The 23,075-nt window shown below is 52.1% G+C and overlaps 6 protein-coding genes across 6 annotated transcripts; 4 read left to right on the top strand and 2 right to left on the bottom strand.

Moving 5' to 3' along the window:
• Positions 1–691: 691 nt before the first annotated feature.
• On the bottom strand, positions 692–5,677 carry PpBr36_09099 (uncharacterized protein; the record flags this gene model as incomplete). The annotated part of the gene is made up of 3 exons (XM_029896221.1): positions 692–808; positions 893–5,312; positions 5,448–5,677. The coding sequence occupies 3 exons, from the start codon at positions 5,675–5,677 to the stop codon at positions 692–694; spliced, it is 4,767 nt and encodes a 1,588-aa protein (XP_029747684.1).
• Positions 5,678–7,748: 2,071 nt separating this feature from the next.
• On the top strand, positions 7,749–9,068 carry PpBr36_09098 (uncharacterized protein; the record flags this gene model as incomplete). Its single annotated transcript, XM_029896220.1, has 1 exon — positions 7,749–9,068. The coding sequence occupies one exon, from the start codon at positions 7,749–7,751 to the stop codon at positions 9,066–9,068; it is 1,320 nt and encodes a 439-aa protein (XP_029747683.1).
• A 705-nt stretch (positions 9,069–9,773) lies between these two features.
• PpBr36_09097 (uncharacterized protein) lies at positions 9,774–11,116 on the top strand (the record flags this gene model as incomplete). Its single annotated transcript, XM_029896219.1, has 4 exons — positions 9,774–10,178; positions 10,256–10,665; positions 10,761–10,933; positions 11,002–11,116. The coding sequence occupies 4 exons, from the start codon at positions 9,774–9,776 to the stop codon at positions 11,037–11,039; spliced, it is 1,026 nt and encodes a 341-aa protein (XP_029747686.1). The 3' UTR covers positions 11,040–11,116.
• A 1,858-nt stretch (positions 11,117–12,974) lies between these two features.
• PpBr36_09096 (uncharacterized protein) lies at positions 12,975–14,532 on the top strand (the record flags this gene model as incomplete). Its single annotated transcript, XM_029896218.1, has 2 exons — positions 12,975–14,373; positions 14,444–14,532. The coding sequence occupies 2 exons, from the start codon at positions 12,975–12,977 to the stop codon at positions 14,530–14,532; spliced, it is 1,488 nt and encodes a 495-aa protein (XP_029747685.1).
• Positions 14,533–15,325: 793 nt separating this feature from the next.
• On the bottom strand, positions 15,326–16,639 carry PpBr36_09095 (uncharacterized protein; the record flags this gene model as incomplete). Its single annotated transcript, XM_029896217.1, has 1 exon — positions 15,326–16,639. One exon carries the CDS (start codon positions 16,637–16,639, stop codon positions 15,326–15,328), a length of 1,314 nt encoding a protein of 437 aa, XP_029747688.1.
• Positions 16,640–20,239: 3,600 nt separating this feature from the next.
• PpBr36_09094 (uncharacterized protein) lies at positions 20,240–21,346 on the top strand (the record flags this gene model as incomplete). The annotated part of the gene is made up of 2 exons (XM_029896216.1): positions 20,240–20,446; positions 20,789–21,346. The coding sequence occupies 2 exons, from the start codon at positions 20,240–20,242 to the stop codon at positions 21,344–21,346; spliced, it is 765 nt and encodes a 254-aa protein (XP_029747687.1).
• Positions 21,347–23,075: the final 1,729 nt, after the last annotated feature.

The following is a 23,075-nucleotide window of genomic DNA, read 5'->3' as shown; positions in this document are numbered from 1 at the left end:
GCTCCCTGATCGGGGAAGATCAAGCTTTGTCAACACCATTCTTGGCCGTCACAATTTATGGAGCTATCAAAATCCTGATTTCAGTTTTCAGTCACTTTTAATTTTGTTCTCCAGCACCCGATTTGCATGTATTATTATTATACATCGTCTTTATTCTCATTCTTGCGAGCTTGTTGGACTAATCGAGTTATTACACTCGCCTGGGTGGTATTTCAACTACCCTTTTGGTCGCCCATCGTATGGGATACCCAAAGGAAGTAGAAGCCACTGTGCTTTTGGAGTCTGACTCTATGCATCCATGCCCTATCCCCCCAGCTCACCCTACACAAATCAGCGGATGGATAGTTGTACATATTAAATTTCGCCGGCTAACAAATGTCCAAAAGTACCGGCTAGGGCAAGAATTCATACTAGTAATTATGTATCATACGCATGAAGGGATAGATATATCAACACTCTGGGCCCGCCTGTTTTTCTGTCATGTGACTCCATCGCTTCACCCTTTTCCTACAACCATATCCCAAGCCCCAAGTAATAATAGTGCCTCTTTAGGTAATACGTGTGGTAATATGCATTCATGATAGAGATGAAGAGGAAAGCATCAGGACATCGCCTCTAGGTAACACTCATCCTGGGTCCATCACGCCAAGACAAATGTCCGCTGAGCTTTGCAATTCTGGCAAAAAGCCACCTAGTTCTTTTGCGACGACCCGTTCACGCCGAGACCCTTCTGCAGCCTGGCCTGCTCTTCGTCCGCGTCCATGTAGAGGTCAATGAGGCAGCTAGCCGACCAAGCCTGGGTTGGGCACTGTGGAGGTTGGAAAAGAAATTGTTAGTTTAGACACAAAAAGTCTTGTACCATGCAAAGTCAAACAAAGCGTTGTAAACTTACCGAGTCACTACAGAATCCTCCGTCCTTCTGTGTCAGCTCCTGCAGACCAGCCCAAGGGCTCTCTTTGATCATGGCCTTGCAGCCCATCAGTCGTCTTGTGACCTGCTGGAACGCCTCGGTGGCCGCACTCTCGCCGTCCTCCGCCGAATCCGTCCGCTTCAGGAGGAACTTGAGCAGCGCGCGCAGGAAAAATCCCGTCGGCCACACCCACTCCGGTCCCTGGTGGTAGTTTCTGCCCTTGGATGTTGCAAAGTCGGTGCTGTCTTCGCTGTTCACGTAGTAAGGTCTGTAGTTGAGATCCGCCGGATCCAATGTTGCCATTCCCTGAGGCCCGCGGAGGACTTTGTCGGCAATGCATAGCGCGTGCATGGCGTGAGCATCATCAAACAGGTCTGGCGCAACCGTCATCGCTATGGGGAAGTTCGGCCTGAGTTGGTAATCCTCATACTCCTTGCCGGACCGGTACAGGTCCTTATAGATGCCACGACGGTTGACGACGGACGGGTTGACATCGTATTTCGAGTCCTCTGAGGGATCGAGCGGGACGAAGTAGCAGCGCTCAAAGTTGGACTTGACCAGCTCGGCCCAGTCCGCATATGACACGTCCACATTGACGCTCTTGGGATCGTGGTTGGGACCAACGGGAGCCTTGCTCACACCACTGTACGGGAACTCGCCCGTCGAGTGCAGCTTGGCTAGCCACTTGACTGTGCTGTACATTAAACCTGTGATCTCGACGGCTGCGCCATCGCGGGGGGTGCCGGGAACACCCTTGGATCCTGCCTTCTCGCTCTCGCCCATTTTGTCCATCCAAGTGCCGCAGTTGAATTGGTTGCCACCAAATACAAAGCCCGTGTCCCAGTCAACTTTAACCTCGAGGTCAAAGCCCTTGTCGCTCATCTGCATATCCAAACTGGGCCCAGCGTTGGCTTCACGGAAAGACATGCCACTCGCGTGCCGCTGCAGAGCCTCTTGTATGACGTCCCGGACAGTGCTCTGTGTGGAGTAAGCACGAGAGTCCTCGGTGTCAAAGTATGTGTCATCATAGGGGAGGAAACGACGCTTCACCTTCTCGTCCAGCAGAGAAAGGCCGTTTGGCACCAAGCGAACGTAGTCTTGAATACACTGCAGGAAGAACCAGATGGAATCGCGGGCATTGTATCGGGGTGTACGTCCAGCACCCAAGAGGTTGGGTATCATACCGTGCTTGAGAACACTTGCAAAGGCGAGGATATGTTCCCTGGCCTCGTCGAATCGTCCCGTGCCGAGGAACAACCCCCTCAACGAGATGAAAATATCTCTGCCCCAGCATCTTGCCCAGTCAACGGCGAAATGCGGCAGCCCGGCAGCCAATGATGGGACCAGATGATCGGGATACAGCGACGCCGATTTGACAAGCCCCGTCTCCTGTGCACTGACCATGGCAAGGCTCTTGAGAAACCACTGACCCTTGGCTACGTTCTCATTCATCAGCGAAACGCTGCGTTCAAAGCAGGCCATATACGCCGTACGCATGACCAGGGCAAAGTAACGCGGAAGCAAGAAGCTTGGGATGCCACGAATGGCATCAAAGCGGTCCTTCAGCCATCGCGTAGGCTTTTCGAGTCGAGAGAACTCTGATGTCTTGGATGCACGCTCGAGTCGACCGATGATGTAGTCCAAAGCCCACTGGCCTTCGCGGAGGTTCTGGCACAAGGGGTGGGCGAGGTTGTTGTCCCGAATGATGCCCTCAAGGAGACTCCACCAACCCTGGAGACCGGCGTATACAAGGTTGCCATGGCCAGGAATACTGTAGACGCCGTCGCTTCCCCCGCTCCAGTCTCGCTCTTCAGCCTCACATCGGTACATCATAAAGTTCATGTCGATAAGGTTCAGTCCAGCAAAAGCATCCTGCGCTTGCGAAGTAACATAAGTGTCCAGACCGGCCGAGTGCTCAGCAGCAGGGATGTAGGTTTCAAACAGGGCAATACTGCCAGGGGGGAAACGATCGCGGACGGTGATGACCGTGTCGCTGCCCTTGACTTCCATGCGAATACCCGGGAGGTCAATCACACGGCTGGGAAGCCCGCGAAGATGTTTCTTGTCCTCGAGCACATTCTTCCTCGCTTCCTCGCTGTCATCCACCTCGAGCGTCCAGCTACCCAGATGTCTGACCTTGGTTCCGGTGAGATGAACGGGATTGAAGGCACCGTTGCCATTGCCATATCCGGGATAGGCAGTGTGCGCAATGAGGAAGTATCCCTTCCGCGACTGCGGGTGCACCCTGTGCACTGTAATGTACTGATCCTCGTGGTGGATGTGCGTCTCGTCATATCCGTCCTTGCCCATGAGAGTGTGGATCTGGTTCAGCAGCTTTTTCAGTCCGCCAATGCCACCTTTGCCGCTTCCGACCTTAACTTCTCGAACAGATGACTCGGAGGTGTACAGACGAGTCTCAATGACCAGATCTACAAGCTTGGGGTAGATCTCATCATAACCCATGACGCTACCGGTCGCACTCGCGCACATGCTGACCAATGCAGCATTGGGCAGAGTATCTCTTGCATCGCGCTTCTGGGCCGGAACCTCGTTGTCGTGAGTACAGTCCATGAAGAGAGCCTGAACCGGCGACGGTTTGATACGGCGGATAATTTCGCGCGAGGACCACATTTCATCTGTCGTTCCACCATTGACCTGCGGCGATTGGGGATGCGGCGAGGTCGGCGAGGCATCGCCCCTAGAGACCTCATCCACCTCGAAGCTACCAATCGGGCGACCTCCATGGCGGTGAACAAGACGGCTGAGTTCCCCAGTGCTCCATGCCTGCATGGCTTCTCGGATCAATGAGCTCAGACCGAGTCGCTTCACAAAGACGTAGTCCATTTCTTCGCTTCCGGTGAACAGCTCACCGCACACATACAGGTCGGGGCGCACTCGCCTCGCCTCATCCAGTATGTGCTCAGCGACATGGATAGGTGTGGAATGCGCGTTGTCGATGCGGAACCCAGCAAAGTATTTAGCGAGCATTCGCGAGTACTTGGTCATCCGATCCCAAAGGTATGGGCTGTCTTCAGGACCAGCGCCATAGCGTAGCTTGACGCAATCGCCCCAGACAATGACCTCGCGACGGAGGTAGACGCGCGAATCTGGTCCTGCATTATCCACGAGGGCGTTTCCGCCCCATACCCAGCCGTTGTTGACAAGGACGAGATCCTCCTTCTTGTGCTTGGCCGTCTTCTCGTTTCGGGGTAGACGGGTGAAGTAAGTCTCCACTAGAGGATTTGCCTCGTTTATCGGCCCCAACTTAGGTCCGTGCTCGTCTAAACGTACGTACTTGATACGATTGAAAGTCTGCTCAAGAATCTCGGCACTGTCCTTGTCGTACTCTTCGTAGAAAGGTACGTTGACGGCCTGAAGGATCTCGATCATCTTCTGTCGGGCAGCACCAGAGTCTGGACCTTGATCACCCTCAGGTCGCCCGAGCACCGCATCCAGCACGCCGGCAGCTACTTCCGGTACGACCTTTCTCCTGAACCGCTCACCCATGCGGTCGGTTCCTGAAAGGCCATACTTGATGACATACTGTGCCCGTTCTGCCAAGCTGGCGGACTTGAGGCCGGCAGGGCCCTCAGGACCAAGGGATCCGTCGGGAAAGGAGCCCTTTCCGGCAGCCCAGGCTTCCGCAGCGACAGCTGCGTTGGATTCCACATCTACCACGTAGTACTCCCACATGCGGATGGCGCTGATGACCTCCTTCTTGACGGCATCCATGATGGCCAGAACATCGGCCTCTGACTTGACATCTGTCGGCAGACCTAGCTTAGCCAGGTTGAAGCCAAGCTCAAGAAGTTTGGTGTCAATAAGAAAGGGTAGCTCAAGCCATGGTGCCGTTGTCAAATTGTAGCCAGCCTCAGGATGCTCCAGTAGCCATTCGCTATTGTCAGCGGTGTGATTCAGGACAATGTCGGTCAAGCTAAGCAGGGAATGGTTTTTCTCCAGGCTCTCGACAAGTTTCTTAATGTCCTTCTCGCCCTCGGGGAAGCATTCCGGGTCCCAGCTAAGCTGGTCGTACAGACTGTATGGCGAATTGGAGGTTCCACGTGTCTGCAAGGGCGTGAAATGAATCATGTTGTAGCCGCGGTCACTAATTCCTCGAAGGTGGCGCTCCCAGTCACTGGGGTATTTGCCCATGAATTTGCTAATGACCGAAAAGATGGACAAGGCGGGCAGCGGCAGCGGCCGCCCATCGAGCTGCAGCCTCGGTGCGACATCGATGTAGTATAGCTGTGTCTTCTTCTTGTCGGTCGATGATGGTGAGGAATCGGCACCAGCAGTCTGCTCAAGCTTGGGAAGCTTGGCGTAGGTGGTGTAGAAGGCGTACGCGCCAGGCAGGTGGACAGGAATCGAGATTTCGATTGTTCGATTAAAGTCGGGCACAAGTCTTGTGGGAAGATGATTTTTAGTCTCTTGTTGGGCTACTCCACCTTTGTGAGGATGAAAAAGCAACGCAGGCAGATTCTCAAGATAATTCCTCGCTTAATCGAACCTGGAAGGGAGAGGTAGATGTTTTACTTACTTGAACTCTCGGAACTGGTCTCTACGAAACTCCACTCCTGGCTCCGGAATATTTACCCACAGGCTGCCTTGACGACAGATGCTCGAGGTGCCCTCTATCGCAAACCTGATGGTAAATGGCTCGTTCGACTTAGGCGCGAGGTAGATGTACTCGCCCTGGACTTGGGGCGACCCATCGTCGTTGAGAGGTAGGTAATACACCTCGTTGGAAATCATTGTCCTTGGTATCATGTCGGAGAGAGAAGCGGGCAAGACTGGAGCCCCGCGTATGGAGATATAAATACAGTAGGTGGAGTAGCGAGCGGCCTTGGGGAGCTCCAACACTAATCCCGCCTCAACGGGTTCCACATGTGGGTGCGAGCCAAACTATTGCAAGGTTTGCGAGACGTTTGAGCGCGGGCTCTACGTGGTATTTGCGGCAGCAAAGCAGTAAAAATAATGTAGCGAGTTACAACGTAATGTTGAAAAGAGGGAAATGACAAGGCCAAGATTCAAAGTCAACAAAAAATGTTTGCAGAATCAATCAGCTCGTTCGGCTAACGTCTGTTCCTGGACGGACCAAGCAAAGGTGCGTTCGTTTGTTGTATGTGTTAAGGTTTCGTTGACGTCGTCGCAAGTCGAGGCCGTGCAGAGATTGATGGTAAGCGTCGCGTCAATGTCGCAAGAGAAAGCCTCAAGACATCGGGGGGAAAAGATCAGTGCGAGTCGTTTTTACCTGCCAAACTTCACAGAAGGAGCAAACATCAATTGGAAAGGTAACTGCGAACAGCAGACCGCGAAGGTTTTATGGGGGTGGCACAAAACGGCCGCATTAAAAAAAATAAAAACAAGATAGCTTGCAGCTACCAGAGCTAGGTCTAGAACTACCTAGTTTCGAGGTAGCCTTGTCCATCGGGTAGCTCCATGCTCCGAATGAGCCGGGATCATTGAGATTGGATGGATGGATGGGCATGGGAAGCAGGCTTTCTCACCGACTGGCAGGTCGTTTCGAGCGACACGACTTATGCCCGTGAGCCGTCAAGTCGTGGTTTGTGCGACAAGCAGGAAGCACCATACGTGCTCGATTTGCTAGCTCCTTACATACCTGGAGCTAATTCTCTCAACCCGCCAGGGGCCAGTCAACGTTGCTGGGACTTTTAGACACATGGCATATGGAATCCACTCTCAATCGCCGATCGCTATATCTTTTTTTTTTTTTTTCTTTCTTGCTGTTGTCGCTGTCGCCCTCTCGGTCTCCCGTCTCTCTCTTTCACCTGCCCTCCCTCCAATGCTCTTGCAGCATAAGGGACGAGGGTAAACCACCCCCACCATGGACAAGTCAACTCTGGATCAAACGTTGTTTACCTTTCTAGGCAGGTACCTAAGTATCCTACCTGACTTCTCGTGCTCTTGATGACCCTTGCGCAGTCCGCGACAGAAAGGTTTCACCCACTAACTGGTAGAGTTTAGCTCGTCTAGGTAAGGTAGGTACCAGGAAGTTATTGACTTGTAGACCCGACAAGACGGTGACCTACTGGTGTCTTGGCAACCTTGGCCGACCTTGCCAGCTTGTTCAACAAATAGCCTTTGCAAGCTTGCAGGCCTACAAGGACGACAGCCTTCAGGGCTGCATGAATTTGTCCGAGATTTAGAGAGGCCCTTGTCCACGATTGTAACCATGGGGATGTTTGTATTGCAGCTGTTTGGCATCATCAGAACGTGATTGACACGCACGGCTACCCCCCACCAGTATGTTCGCGCTCAGCTCGGTGGGCTGATAGCTCTTACTCTCAAGCTTGCCCCGCTCCTCTTGTGTTGAGCGGTGCATCCAGAGCTACCCGCTAATCCATCCAATTCGACTTTTTCACCTGCAATTGGATACGAGCCAATGAAGGGAGGAAGGAACTGGGACAAAATTTGTTTGTGCTTGATGTCAAGTGCCTCTGCTTCAAAAGTAATGTCCCTTTTTACCGGCCCAAACAATCCCAAAAATGATTACGATTGTTCGCACGAACTCGGTCTTGCCAGGGCGAAAGCTACAATCAAAATGCGGCAGAGGCGATGAGACGTATATGACGTCAAGACTTTGACAAGGATATCCACCCCCGTCTCTCCCAACAATGGCCCGCACTGCCCCCTGTCGTTGCAATCCATGATAGTCGGCTCCTCAGTCGAACCGCGAACCAGGGGGTTGGGTTTTAACAGTCCTCAAACAAGGAAGTTCACGTGACTGCGGAGCGCCGTACCTTGGTAGGTTTGCGCCGTTCAAACTTTTCCTGTTCTTAAGAACAATGACCGACAGGCGGCATCTGAAGACATTGATATGACACTACAGCGGGCACCATTGGAGCGCTTTGTCCGACAGTCTGGACCTCGCAATATCCTCCTGTGCCTCGATGCCTTCGACACGTTGATTCGACCCCGCAGGCCTGTTGCGGAGCAATATGCCCAAGTTGCAGAGCAATGTGGCCTGACCGGCATCACCCCATCGCAGGTGCAGGCAACATTCCGCAACGCTTTCAAACAAGAGGCCAAGAAGAACCCAAATTACGGCAAGGCCACCAACCTGGGCGCGGCCAGGTGGTGGACTAATGTCATTACCAACACCTTTTCTCCCTTCCTCAAGCCTGGCCAAGATATCCCCAAAGAGCTTGCTCCTCGACTGCTGCATCGTTTTTCCTCTGACGAAGGCTACGAGCTGATCGAGCCCAGTCTGCCAGAGACGCTTCGATTGCTTTGGGACGGGCAACAGCATGCGGATTGGAATTTGGTGGTGGGATTAGTGTCCAATTGTGACGATCGCATCCTAGGCATCATGGAGTCGTTGGGCTTGAGGGTGGGCCCTTTGCGTTACGGCAACCTCGCTGTACTACGTCCAAGGGGAGGCGGTGAAACCACGGGGCAGTCCCTCCTGTCAAGTGTCCAGAGAGAGTCGGCAGAACTCTTAGAAGACGTTGCTTCCAGAAGGCGCACATCTCCCAGCAGGTCCGGTTCGGACGCAACCACTACGACCTCAGGTCTCGATATAGCTGCTACCCCGTCTCAAGCTCCTCGATATGATTTGGATTTCACCTTGCTGTCTTACGATGTTGGGCACGAGAAGCCTGATCCCGAAATCTTCGTTTCCGCGGAGGAAATGGGGGAGCTGATCCTTGCATCGTCTCTTGGGCAGCCGCTTCAACCCACACGGATGTCGCCTAGTAGCGACTACGTCAATGGCGAAGTACCCAAAGTCCGAGTGGATGTGCTGGACTCTATGCGCGCGAACAAGCCATGGCTCGATTGGATCAAGATCATGGTGGGCGACGACCCCAAAACCGACGCCGCCGGCGCTTTGTCCCGATCAGCTGGAGTTTGGAATTGCTGTATTCTGGACCCAGAGGGCAAGGAATCATCCCAGTTGAACACACCGATAAGCCAGCACATCAGAGATATTGACCACCGGGGCAAGCATCGACTCCTACAAATTATGGCGCAGAACCAGCTAAGTGTCGACCGTCCAGAGGGATTTCTGATACGCATCGATAGCGTCTGTGACCTCATTATGTGCATTGGGCATGGGATGAAGCAGTCGCCTGACGCTATCCCCCAGTTTCTGCTGCAAAAGCTAGCAGGGTCTATATCTCATCGTGAAAGTCATTAGCAGTGTCCAGATTGTGTGTTGTTTGCCAGTACTTTTGTCGAGCGATAAAATGCTTCTTTTGCTGTGATCTACACCATGCCAAAAACTGGTCAAGCCTCTTGCCTCCCGTTAGAACTGGTTTCCATTCCACAAAGGCGAACCACTAGATTTCGGGGATACTCCCTCCGCGCCGCATTGGGCAGTTGCGAGGTTCACTGTGAAATCCACACTCAAGACTCGCCGCGATACGGGGCTTTTGCTGTTCCCGATCTATGAGAAGGACAGCGAAAAAAATTATATATCTAAACTTACTCTTGATGAGGCTCAATTCTAGCTATTCATTTGCAGCGTGTACAACGTGCTGTGCCGTGTGCAAAACGATACCACAAATCCTCAATCTAGGCCAAGCTGGCCAAGAAGATTAACGTTTTACCCGGCATCCCCGTATCCGTTCCGCTTCGGAGTTTCTGGGACCGGAGGATATCATGCAGGGCGGAAAAGACAGATCTTCTTTGTCCTGTGCGATTGGAATCTGGGTAGGTGAGGTCGGTTCAATTGTCTAATCGCGTGCTGCGACGCGAGAGATGGTCTTCGCAGTTTCGTTTCTGCTTCAATCCGCATGGGGTGTGCAGTCTGTCACGACCTCTATTGTTTTTGTTGCTGCTGTCGGGCAATCAAAGCTGCTACTTAGAAGCTATTTGGTCGTTTAATTCACACCATTTCAAGATGCATACCTCGATAGCCCTCCTGGCTGTATTGACCCAACATGTTTTGGCACAGCAGATGTTGCGCTACCAATGCTCCCAGCTTTCTATCGAACGGCTCGACCCCATACTCAGTCCTGGTGTTGTGCAAAGCCCGTATCTTCACCAAATCGCGGGTGGTAACTCTTTTGATGCGACGATGCCTTTGGGGGAATACGACCCAGCGCAGCGATCCACCTGTACGACGTGTTCTTTTAGCGAAGATTTCTCTAATTACTGGACTGCGAACCTCTTTTTCAGGTCGAGAAATGGAACTTTCAAGCGAGTGCCGCAGCTGTCAAACATGGGTTTGAGGGGAGAAGGCGGCATCACGGTGTATTATATTCCGCCCTACGACGGGAGAACCAGGGTCACAGCCTTCAAACCAGTCAGTCTAGTCCAGCTCTAGAGTATCAGCGGCTGTGTCTAAATGCTCACATATCCTACCTTCGTAATCAACAACAGGGCTTCCGCATGCTGGCCGGCGACCCGAATCTGCGCGAAGCACGGGGTCAGCAGCGGCAGATCTGCCACCGATGCCTCGATAACCTGTACCAGAATCCGTTTGGTGGCGCGCCCTGCACAGGCCACGACACGGCTGCACTGCCCAGAGGGTTCTGCCATGGCGGCATCCGGTCAACCATAACGTTTCCCACCTGCTGGGACGGCAGGAACGTCGATAGCCTTGACCATAAAAGCCACGTCGCGTACCCATCGAGCGGAACCTTTGAGTCGACTGGTCCTTGTCCCGCTTCCCACCCTGTGAGGCTACCTCAGGTCATGTACGAGGTCATATGGGATACGCGGGAATTCAACAAGAAGGACATGTGGCCTGAAGATGGGAGCCAGCCGTTTGTATACTCGTTTGGAGACAGGTGAGTGAGCCTTTGGGGACTGTGTATGGAGAGAGGATTGGCCAGGATATCTGCAATTGTAACTTACGCATCTCACGTGGAAAAAAAAAAAATAGTGTCGGCTATGGTCAACATGGCCATTTCCTCTTCGGCTGGAAGGGCGATGCTCTTCAGAAAGCCCTCGACGCGCGCTGCCATATGGATAAGTGTCCAGAGCTCAAGTGGCAGATGCCCGAGGTTGGTATTCAGTGCAACAAATCACCGAGCGTGTTTGAAGACATAGAGGGATGTGAGTGAGCCCCTAGAATATACTGCAGGCATGTTGACTGAATTATTGACTCGCCAAATATATACTAGGGTTGAGCTCTTTGCCTGGAGGCATCCAGGCCGACTGAAAGATGCCGCATGTTTGCAACTGTTGAAGTCGACAGTGTTTAGCTTCCTGTATGGAGTTTTGACATTTACAGCTTGAATCAAGATACCAATATCACTTATGTACCTATCCAGGCACCTACTCAGGTTTCTTGTCACAAGAACGAATACCTCTTTTGCCAAGGATAGCATGTTCTGTTTACTTCCGAGCGCATCATCCACTGCCATTTGCATAAGGGGGGCTGAGCACACCAACTTTCCAGAGTCCCACTACACAGTGACAAGCCAAGAAACTGTTGTTCTTTTGTCCATTTTCTTTTATATAGGTATTTTCCCGGGTAGGCAGCCTGGGTCTGTCAGCCGCCAAATTCCGAAAAAAAAAATATCTGCAGGAATGAAGTCTTGAGTCTTCCGCTTCAGTATAGAGGTAGTAACTACTTATCCACCTACCCAACATTGGCAGGGAAGTTTCCAAGGTGAAAGTAAATGTCTATTATGGTAGTCGCTGACCTGGCAACTACCTGCCCGTGGGTATCCATCCCTTTCCGGCTTGTACATATAACCAGCATAGGAGCAGCAATCCCGAGCCTCCTCGATGTTGACTGGCCTTTGTATCTTACCCCCTACCCCCCAGTCTTTCAGTTCATTAAGCCTCCCAAAACTGGGTGCTTCCTGTCTCGAGTCACACTCCACTACGAGTCAAGCGTGTAGGCCTCTCCAAATCTGCCCAGCGGGATGGGGACTACCGACATTGATGGTCGAGTTCAGGATCAAGAAGTCGGCTTGGGGTTAGATTGACCTGGATTGCACTTCGCAGCGTCAACCTACTGGCCGTGGATGTCTCCGGACATGGCCGCCTAGCACAATTTTTGATTCAAAACGTTCCAGAAAGATTTCGTTGACTATATTAATATGCAGTCTGCAGCTTGCATGGACATTATATTATACTGCTCTGGTGGTCGCGTAGACACGACTTTTTTTTTTTTCGTCATTGGGCTTGCCTGGTCTTCTGTTGTTTAGCTACAAACAAGAACATGGTGTGTCCTGGCTCAATCAGTTTACATATTTAGATACGTGCCTGCAAGGGGAGCGGGCCGATAAATACGACTGTACGAACACGGGATGCCAGGTCGGACGGGTCGTTGAATAGAAGCAAGCACATGAAATTATCGGATGACACGGAGCCCTTTCAACTTAGCATGCCGTAAACCTCCAAGCTCGACATTTGCACTGATGTGCTGACTCAAGGTAGCAGGTTAGGTTCATCAGGTAATTAATTAGGTAGGGATTCAATTTGAAGATCAGCCGAAACGGGGCAGGCATGCATGCCGCGGTAAGACAGGGGCCGCGGCAAGTGGGAAGCAAAGGATAAAAAAAGTCGCGATGGCGTGGAACGAGCCTCGAAGCGAAGAGACTAACATCCATTTATTGCTTGCAGAGGGTCCGCCGAGGAACTTCCCGAATTGTCCCGCTCATGTTTGGTAGTATTTGCTGCCCAAAACTACTTGCACGAGCAAGCTGACATGGGCTCGCACCTCGGTACCTTGCGTTGACCCACCTACTGATGACCGTTGCGGCAGGCGGTGGAGAAAAATGCTACCAGCAACTCATGTCCACGCCGCATTACATCACTTGTGCCTACTCCCAACGTTTATCCATGCCCCGCATTCAGCTTTTTTTACGCTCCATGTTGGTCATAGAAGCAATCCAATCCCAACGCTCAGCCTTGTGCCCTCTACATCCATCTGGCTCAGAACTGTCACGAGCTGAAGCCTCTCGACGCCATACAGAATAGCATATCTAGCTAGTCTCTCGTTCAGCCTAGGACGATCCAATCGGAACCCCTGCAACAGCCTCGGTCAACGACACACGCGAGCTCGTACAAAAGCAGCAACCCCCCATATCGAGAGCTTATTCTTCGTCCCACCTCTTCTCAAGCTCAAACACTACCTACCTGTATGCTTTCTCTCCGGACTGCACTCGCTCCAGCCCTTCGAACAGGCTTGCGCCATCGCCTTCAGGTTCCTTTATTGATCTGTTGTCCCAAAAGTTTACCGACCAGGAACATCACTCTCGAAAGGCAGCTCCCCGCTTTATCTCCTTCTGCCTCCTTCTCTGCCGTGCGAACTACCGCAACCATGGCTTCACTCGGGAGCTACGAGAAAAAACACAAGGTTACGGTCATTGGATCCGGGAACTGGGGATCCACCATTGCCAAGATTGTGGCCGAGAGCACAAGAGAACACAAGGATGTTTTTGAAGAAGATGTGCAGATGTGGGTGTTTGAGGAGAAGGTTACAATCCCAAAGGACTCGCCATACTACGAGAGCGACGAGCCGCAAAAGCTTACAGAGGTGATCAACAAACATCACGAAAACGTCAAGTACCTCCCTGGTATCAAACTGCCATCCAACATCATTGCCAACCCCTCGCTCACCGATGCTGTCCGCGACTCGTCGGTGCTGGTGTTCAACTTGCCACATGAGTTCCTTGGCAAGGTTTGCGAGCAGCTCAATGGTCACATTGTACCATTCGCCCGAGGGATATCTTGCATCAAGGGCGTGGACGTGTCGGGCTCTGGCATCAACCTTTTTTGCGAGGTCATTGGCGAGAAATTAGGCATCTACTGTGGTGCACTGTCCGGAGCCAATGTGGCGTCTCAGATCGCTGCGGAGGAGGGCGTCAGCGAGACCACAATCGCTTACGACCCGCCACCCATTGATAGCAGCCGCGCGGCTACTCCCCGCGATCGGTCGCCTAACTACGACTCCACCAGCGCAAACAAGCTTCCTGACTTGACCGTGACGTCGGCCGACTCCAACGGGAAAGACGACAGGGGCCGCAGGACCAAGGCGAAATTGACGCCTGTACCCGAGTCGTATCCGCCACTCGACCACGAGACACTGCAAATTCTTTTCGACCGTCCCTACTTTTCCGTTTCTATGGTGTCAGACGTGGCTGGCGTGTCGCTCAGCGGTGCCTTGAAAAACATTGTCGCCCTCGCTGCCGGATTTGTTGACGGCAAGGGCTGGGGTTCCAATGTGCAGTCGGCAGTGATCCGAGTTGGGCTCGCAGAAATGCTCAAGTTCGCTCGCGAGTTCTTTGGAGAATCGGTCGATCCGTTCACGATTCTGCTCGAGAGTGCCGGCGTGGCTGATGTCATCACCTCGTGTATCAGTGGAAGGAACTTCCGTTGCGCGAGCATGGCAGTCAAGCGAGGTGTATCCGTTGCTGAGATCGAGGAGAAGGAACTCAACGGACAGAAGCTGCAGGGTACATCCACTGCCAAAGAAGTAAACAGCTTATTGAAGGCGCGTGGCAGGGAGGGCGACTATCCCTTGTTCACCACCGTCAACGGTGAGTTTTGATTCGTGTCCATGTTCGAGATAAATATGAGACAACCTACTAACACGATTTGATGCCAAAGAAATCCTCGATGGCAAGGCGAATGTGGATAACCTTCCCAAGCTCGTGATTCGACAAAAGCACACCATTGAGAAATCAGGCAGTAAATAAGTTGTTTGCATAATACGATCTTACCCCAGGTTCAACAGCGGGGTCTCCGGCCCGTGTGGTGACGATATTGTAGCCAACAGGGATTAGTAATTAGCAGTGCTCATTGTGCTAGCGATCTTGGATCTACTTTCTGAGTAGTTTGTTGTTAGAAGTTAATGCAGCAATAGCGAAATGTTGATGATAGATGGCAGCGTACAAGCTGTTTGCTCTATCTGTTTATATCGTGGCATCTATTCTGGGATATCAAAGTGGCTCTTCAGCTCTTTGACTTTCTTTCATCGTTCTTCACATGTGCCACGAACCAGCCCCTATCGTTCCCAGCCACCCTGTTGCGCGTCCAAGTTCTATACAAACCTGACCCCTCGTCCTTCAGAATTCTATGGCGCACTCCCTTTTCTGGCCATCGGTAGTCCTCGATCCCCCCTTGGCGCTTGCCCTCCGCCAATCCGTGCAATGGCTGAGAATAAAGCTGACAACCTTGCTTTCGCAGGCTTGCCCGGGTTGCGAAGAAGAAAATAGTCTTGGCGCCAGTCAAGAAACATCACGCGGACAAGGCAACCGAGACCGCGAGCACTGCGTGCTGGCGGAGGCTTTCCCAACGCTGAGAGATGGACATGTGCCTATTTTCTCGTCAATCCGAAAATACAACCCTTCGCACTTATCAATGGTCAAAACAGCTGTTGATAGTATTGGGAAGACTGGTAATCAATTGAATTAAAGTGGTCATTTGTTCATCGTCAAGAGCTGGAATTTATTCACATAACAACTAGCACATTGCAAGGAATGGCCCCCATCAGCGTGCATATTTCAACAATGGTCTCTTCTCCTCGTCAGCCTCGAGCGGTTGATTGATGCTTAGTCTCCTCCTGGGCTTCTCAACCACCAGGTCCAGGGCCGGATTCTTTCTTGCCTTGTCCTCCTTGACCATTGTCCGCTCGCCGTCACCAAACAAGGGCTGCAAGACGGCGTCGTACAGCTTCCAGATTACAGTAAAAACCATGCCGGTCCAGACCTGCAGCCACAGCGGCTGGATTCCTCGCTCGTTGGAAAACAGCCGCCCGAGCACAAAGGTCATCATCAGCACCGGGTACAACGCCAGCTTGAGCACCCACCGTCCCATCTTCTGCCGAGTCGTCGTGATGGCGTAGTGGTGCAGCTCGACCAGCCAGGCCTGATAGTCGGCGGGCAGGTCGTGCTCCCGCGCGCCCTCGCGCAGCAGGTTCAGGTAGCGCAGGCTCGGCTGGGCATAGTCCGGGTCCGGGCGGCGGCGCTGGCCCAGGAAGCGCGCGTACCAGGGCATCTCTGGCTTCTTGGGCTGGTCGGGGTCTTGCTCAGCGTCGGCAATCTTTGGCGGGACGAAGAGCGTATGTGCGAGGAACGGCTTGGGCAGCTCCGGGATGGGGGACGGCTTTTCGGGCACCGAGACGGACGGCGGCAGCTCGAGGCAGGGGACGAGTATGTCTTGGTAAGACGAGCCGCCGCCCTCGGTGGCCACGATCTTGGCGTAGTCCTCGCGAGTGACCTCGTACACGACGCCGATCAGACCCTTGTCCCAGACGGGGTCGCCGTGGCTGTTGGTTTCGAAGCGGCTACCGCGTGGGGGTATCTCCGGGATGGGGAGCGGTGGGTTGCCTCCTCCGGGGACCTTGGGCAGCTTCCTCGGGGCCGAGTTGGCAAAGCACGGCTCGACGTAGGGCATGCCCGGCAGGTCAAAGACGAGGCGGAGCGAAGGCGCGGCAACATTGGTGCGCGACAACGGTCGAATCCCGCGCATGCCCAGGAACGTCTGGGCGCACAGGTTGCTGCCATAGGCCAGGTAGAGGACCGTGTTGGCCGCCGCGGCGGCGTCGGCCTCGGGAGACGAGTCGACCGAGAAGGTGGCGGCGGGTATGTAGGTCGTCGGGATGTTTGGGGGAGAGGCGGCGGCTAGGCGAGAGCGGGTGGTGTGGGGAATAGAAGATATCGGAGGGTGTTTCCTCTTGCCGTTTTGGACGTTACTGTTGCCATGATTGGTCAAGGTTTTGGATGGGACCGCGAGTGACGGGGCTTCCACATCCACGGTCTTGTTGATGGCGGCGGACGCGGTGTTGGCCTCGTCTGATGGCATGGTGACCGACGGGAAATCGCGAATAAATCCTACAATAGATATTAAATCAGATGATGCAAATTGCTACTGTGAGGAGGTGATTGGCGAAAAAAAGATATGATGTAAGGTTGGGACGAAATGGCATCAACGACCAGATGACAGGCTGGGATATGCCAGGAACATCGATATAAAGTATAAAAAGGAGTGGTGGAGGTCCTCCCTTGGGGGGAATTTCTGACGCTACAGCGACTCACACCTGGCCCTGCAGTGAGCACCAGCACCCATCGGACATCGGGGCAATTATGGTGGACCCTTGTCACTGCTAGCCTTACTTTCTAGCCTGCCAAGCTTGATTTCAGCTAGCCGACCCACGTCTGATTACCAAGCAATCAATTGTCTTCCATTGAATGGCGCCCAGAATTCCATCGCTTACCAACCTGATTGACTGGTGGGTTCCTCGTCTGACACTGACAATTTGATGTGATTGCAGCCCATACATACTTTGCTTCTTCAGCTCGACAACACTACGCGGCCGCTTGTTTTTTTTTTTTTTTTTTTTTTTTTTTTTTTTCCTGGTCATTGCAAGATATCTTTTTCTTTTCTCATGTGTGTGACATGCATTGGATATGGGCTGGTATCAAAAACGAGGCATACCCAATGTACCAGTAGAAAAGTCCAAGTAGGAAGCCAAAACAAGTGCGCTTCTACGAATAAACGCACAATAACTAGACAATACTGGCACCGACGAATCGACGCGCAAATGAACCACTCCCGAGGTCTGCGGTGAGCATTATTGCACCGTAATTCCGAGAGGTGTGCGTAAGATCTGTGGATCGCCTAGCTGGTTGCTGGCTTACTTGCTGAGTGCTCTTGCGTCTAATTTAAATATAGGCACGAAATTAGTCTTCAGCTACTTGCAAGCGCCAGAAATAACGGCCTAGCATGTTGCCTGGACAGGAGACGGAGCGAGAGGGAGAAAAAAAAAATCTAAATCGCTCGGCAATCGCCGCAAGGCACTTTGCAGGTGTAGTGCGTACCAGACAGAGGTGGACGTGAAAATTTCGGTCGAAGGATTGGTGACTCTCTACCACATCCACACAGTGTGTCCATGATCGCAAGATTGGGATCTAAAGAGTTTTCAATTGAGTTTGGAGGCCCAAGATGTTGATGTCTCGATGGTATCCTAGCGACTTGGACGACCCTTTTTCATTTTACAAGCAAGTCAGCAGTAACAGCGGTCCAAAGGTGGTGCTCACCGGCATCACCGATATCCAGCGAAGTTTGTGTTGAGCCTCCAAACCTAGTGATCTCTGCCATCATCTGTGGGCATGATTGACGCGGCAGGTCACACGAGGCAATCTATCTGTCTGTTGATCGGGATTTGAGCGCAGGGGGCAAGAGGGGATACTCCATATTCAGTGACACGGGTTTTTCACTAGTGAAGCAGCAGGTGCGGCACGTGATAGACCCAGTTTTCCAACCACAAAAAACCATCAACGGTTCAATGGAAAACCGCCGAAGATCCGACACTTGTTCTTGGCAAACTACTACTGATCCGGTTGTTCGTCCCCGAAACCGAGCTTCCTCGTCCCCTAATCTTTTCTGCCCGCTTCCGGCCTGTTTTGCATCACGGCGCCGGCCATTGATATCGATTTCGAGATATCTAGACAAGTTCAAGATCGACGTACCCCTCGGTCGGGTTCCCGGCGTACGGGGAACTGCACAATTGACAGACAAGGATTTTGATCGTCCTTCAACCCATGCTCGTCATATGTACCTCAGAAGCGAGCAAAAGATCGTCATTGTAACGTTTGGAGCGCTTCTCTCCGTCGTCCGCGGCCGTCCCCGCAGCTGAGCCATACCCCTGGCTCTGGCTCCTTTATTAAAAATTCGCCACAGTAAAGTCCACAGAGACGAGAGGGGTCCTTTTTTGCGGGAATTGAGCGCGTTCCGCGTTGAGTTGCCTCAACTGGTTCCTACCTACCTAGGTACCTGTACCAGTACCAGTACCTAGGCTTGCAAGGCTTGCTAGGTCATGTTGCAGTCTTTGCTTGCCACGGGTAAAAAATTTCCATGTATCAACAAACCAAGCCAACGACCTATTCTAATGCGTCAATTGCCTCTAATTTGTGGAAAACGTTGAAACATTTGGTCACAGCAATCGTTTTTTTTTTTTTTTTTCTGTCCCCCACACTTTTGGCATCTTGGCAAAGTAATCTCCTACTGGTATTGCCACTCAATTCGACTAGGTTTTGCAAACTGAGGTCGCCCAGGCAAGCCAAGCACTAACAGATTCTCCAATTCAACGTGATAGGACCCGCCCAAGCCGCCCTTGGCCCACATCTATAGATGTGTTTTTATCTGTTTTTACTTAGTCTGTTGGTCTTGCCCTGTTACTCTAACTCCTCCCAATCCCGGCTTATTTGCGTCGGCATATTCCGACTGGTGCCTTGAAACAGTCCAGATCTGGACATCGCCACATGAGGCCTGTCTTACGAGAACTTGTCTGTCCAATGGCAATGTCGCGTATACGGTTTAGCCCCCCTCACAGACTGCCGCTCTACCGTTCCGAATAGAACAAGATCAACAGTACCAAGCCACAGACCCCGAAATGAGGATCGGGGAGTCGGTCGATGCTCCGATGAAGCATGGGATCTGGCGAGTCATCCCTGCACTTCACTTCTGCTTCTGGGTCCAGCCCTATGAGCTCCTGTTAATAAGCGAGAGACTAATGCCAAAGCCCGTTGTTGCATGCATTCGCCTCCATCCCTCCGATAACATTTTTGCTACACACATTTCACTTTCTTACCATCTCATTGGCCTAGTTGCTCTGGCGCATCACGCTTTTGAGGGTCCCGTCTGCCTCCAGGGGGAATAAGAGCCTTGCCTCCTGGTATCCTTGCAGGGGCTTTGGATATTGGACGTTTCCACGTTGGCGGAAATACCTGGGCCACATCCTGCTTCCAGAACATTTGCCTCGAATGATATTGATAACCAACCTTCTTCTGCCGTGCTCTTAAGCAAAAAGAAAAGAAAAAGAAAAGACATATCCCGTCCATGCCTCCAAAAAATCTGTCAAACTTTTAAAATCCACTCTCTCCATACCACCTGGAGTTTCGCCCCCTATTCACTTGCTCTTGGCGTGCTGAAGCAGTCGTCGACCAGATTCAGGCACCTTGCATCTCCTAGGATCGTTTCGTTAGCCAATGACAAGGGAGCAGCCGGAGGTATCTCCGGGTTTTGGCTGGGGTCCTTTGCAACATCTCCCGGCCTCGCTTTCGTCCCTGTGGCAAGCCGTCGCGAGAGATCAAATATAAGTCCATCGTCTTAGGCTGTGGGTATTGGACGGGTCTTCTGCCCGATGAGTCCATTTAATGTTATTTCCCGGTACCAAACCATCATCTCCTCTACTTCTTTTCTGCTAAGCTCCCCGTGCTCGACACCATTGGTGCACTGGTAAAACCTAAAGTCAGGGCTGTACACTCACCCTGCATCACCCACCCACCAATCTGTTCAGCCTCCATTTCGGGGCTTGGTGTCTTACCTACTTCCATTCAAGCATCCAGAAGGACACAACCACAAGGGAGGCCTTTTGGGGGTAAAACACACGGACTCTGTCGGATGTCAGGTTCCGGCAGGTTCCGTGCCCTCCGTCCATTGGATGAGTCGACGGCACTGCAGGCTAACGAGGCGGACGCTGTTAGGGAGGGTTCAGCTTCCAGCGTGAGCCTGTCGCCAATTCTAGCATCATCTTCTTCCAGTGCTCCTGTTAGAACGCAGAACAGAACGCTGTCGGCATGTCTAAGGTGCCGAAGAAGCAAAGCCAAGGTTAGAAAACACATGTCTTCTCTTCGTCAATACTTCACATACACCACTTTTGCGGCCGGGAAAAAAATTCTATTGTTCAGGTTTGGGTGGGGAGTTGTTATCCTGAGGAAGCCTCTTCCATCTTTCCAGATCGCATTATGGAGCTCTCTCCGGGATCAAACACATTCCATGCGCGGCATGCATCGCCAACTGTTTCCTTCCGTCATTGAACAGAGAGGTCAAACAGGGTTTTCCAAGACGGCACATCAACCTGCACAAATCCATTTCAAGCCTCGCCTATCAACTTAATCGAATGCTGACCGACGACGACGTGATGATCCCCCGCTCACCTCCGACTTACAGTGCACTGGAACTCGACCAAGATGCAGACGATGCAGCGATAACGATGTTAGCTGCGAGTACGACGCCGACCCCGACATTACGCCCTCGCTGACCGTCAAGCGGCGCAACATCGAGCTCCTCAAGGAGAATCAAGAACTTCGCCAAGTTATTGCCTTCATGGCGATGCGACCGTGGCAGGAGACAGAAGAGGTGTTCCAGAGGTTACGGGAGGGAATGGATCCGCTGGAAGTGTTTTCTGCCATCATTGCTGGCAGGACGGATAGTAGCGGTGGTGCTGTCAGTCTAACTGCGCAGGCTCCATCCCAACATCGCCCTCCTGGTGAAAGCGGATGGGAATCTGGAGGCGGTCTGCGACCTCCACCTCCACAAGGGGGGTTTCGTGGCTTGGGCGTACAGCAGCAGCAGCAGCAACAACAACAACAACATCAACAACAACAACATCAACAACAACAACATCAACAACAACAACAACAACAGCAGCAGACAACAGAAGGCAGGGCGATCAGGGACCCGAGGAGGCCTTCGGAGCGCCTTGACATTGCGTCTCTTCTTTCATGACAATTACCGTATCATTTAATGGTATTTTACCATGTTAACTACTTTATTTTTACCTCCCTGTTTGAGGTGCTACCGAGAACAAAGTTCCTTCTATTGTCTCGTGTTTATCTTTTTCTTTTTTTTTTTTTTTTCTTTCTTTCCTCTTGATGAGACTCTGTTATTTTAAAAAAAAGTTCCAGGATACCCACCCCTCCGAAGGTATTCCGCAAATAGCTTGGGCCGAAATCCGAGCCGGTGCTAGCATTGGCGCCGACGGTACCTGTGCGTGCATCCCCCAACGCATGGCTCGTTAGTGCGTCTCAGGACACATCTGCAACGGTTTTCAGGGCTCAGGGGTGGGCTCTGCTAATCGTGTTCGTTGAGGCTAGTTAGGACGACTAGTTCGGTGGCTAAGCCTTTAGTCAGCGAGGGATCGTGGCTTTTGCCACTTTTGAGGCATACCCAGTTCTGCGAACCCGGTCCTTTTTTCCCCCACAAACTGATCCACTGTCCCGACGCCGGCGCCGAGGCCTGCACGGCCCGCAAAGTTCGTTCGCCACCGAGATTAAGCATTTCACCCTGGTTGATGCCTGGCAGGAATGGTTTGGCACGTGTCGGGTGGATGCGCCATCTGCCTTGTATAGTGTGTGTGTGTGTGTGTGTGTGTGTGTGTGTGTGTGTGTGGCAAATCATGCATGGCTCGGAACCAGCAAAGCCTATACGGTGAATCTGAACTTGTTCTATAATCTATCGTGAGCGGCAGAGCAAACTCCTGGTGTCGTCAAGTTGGGGTGAAGAATAGCTGCTGCACACATATATGATCAGGTTGTGCAGGTCATTCTGTGCTCTCCCATCCATTGACGACCAGAATATCACATCGACCCACGGCAGGGTGATGCTCGTTCCTATCTGAAGGATTTCTAGGAGACTAGGTGTAAAAGCTCCAGCTGCATTGTTCATGGTTCTTCGCCATGCTGTTGCAAAATCCCATGTAAGCACGGAAACTAGGGGACATGTTCCACCGGGATGATATAGTCGTTACTTGGGATCATGAAGATTCTCAGCGCACCGGTCCCTTGGAATCTAACATAGTCGAGTTCACGTAATCTGATTCTTCACCACGAGGTACGCTCGCACATAGAAGCAATGATGCTAACGTTTGAATTTTCCTTCAAAAATCTATCAAACTTGAAATGTTGTAACATACATCATCACCTTTGTGCCTCATTCCCCGAGCAGCGCCTTTTAAGCAACGACTCTCAAAAAGGGCTGACAGGGTGACAACAAGAACAAGAAAGAAAAAAAAAAGTGCAATTCAAATGGGATTTCGAAGCTGCACTCCGCTTCTGTCAGTCAGTCGGTCAGTCAGCCGGCTATTCAGCCAGCCAGCCAGTCAGTCATATGACACCATATCGGGCGTGAGCCGGCCAAGACATGTAACGTGCAGCATGACCCTGCTTAGAAAAAGCCGGGCCAAGATCCTCCGTTAGCCGCGTACCATGCTGTCAGGTTCGATCGTGATGGCAAACCGGCCCTGGCATGTAGTCCCAAAAGGGTGCGAGTGCGGTCGAGTCCCCGTCCAATGAGAAAGTGCCGGTAATTAAAGCAGTAAGTTAATGTTTGTATGAACCATGAACACATTCATCACCCTGTGCAATATTAAACGGCCACAAGGCTAGTACAACGGCGGCGTTTATGAAAGTTGCCGGCTTATTTCAATTGCAGTTAGCAGTTTTTGTTTCATTTTCTT

This window comes from Pyricularia pennisetigena, chromosome 5, assembly GCF_004337985.1.
Source record: "Pyricularia pennisetigena strain Br36 chromosome 5, whole genome shotgun sequence".
Lineage (NCBI taxonomy): Eukaryota > Fungi > Ascomycota > Sordariomycetes > Magnaporthales > Pyriculariaceae > Pyricularia > Pyricularia pennisetigena.
This window is presented reverse-complemented; position numbering and strand designations above follow the sequence as displayed.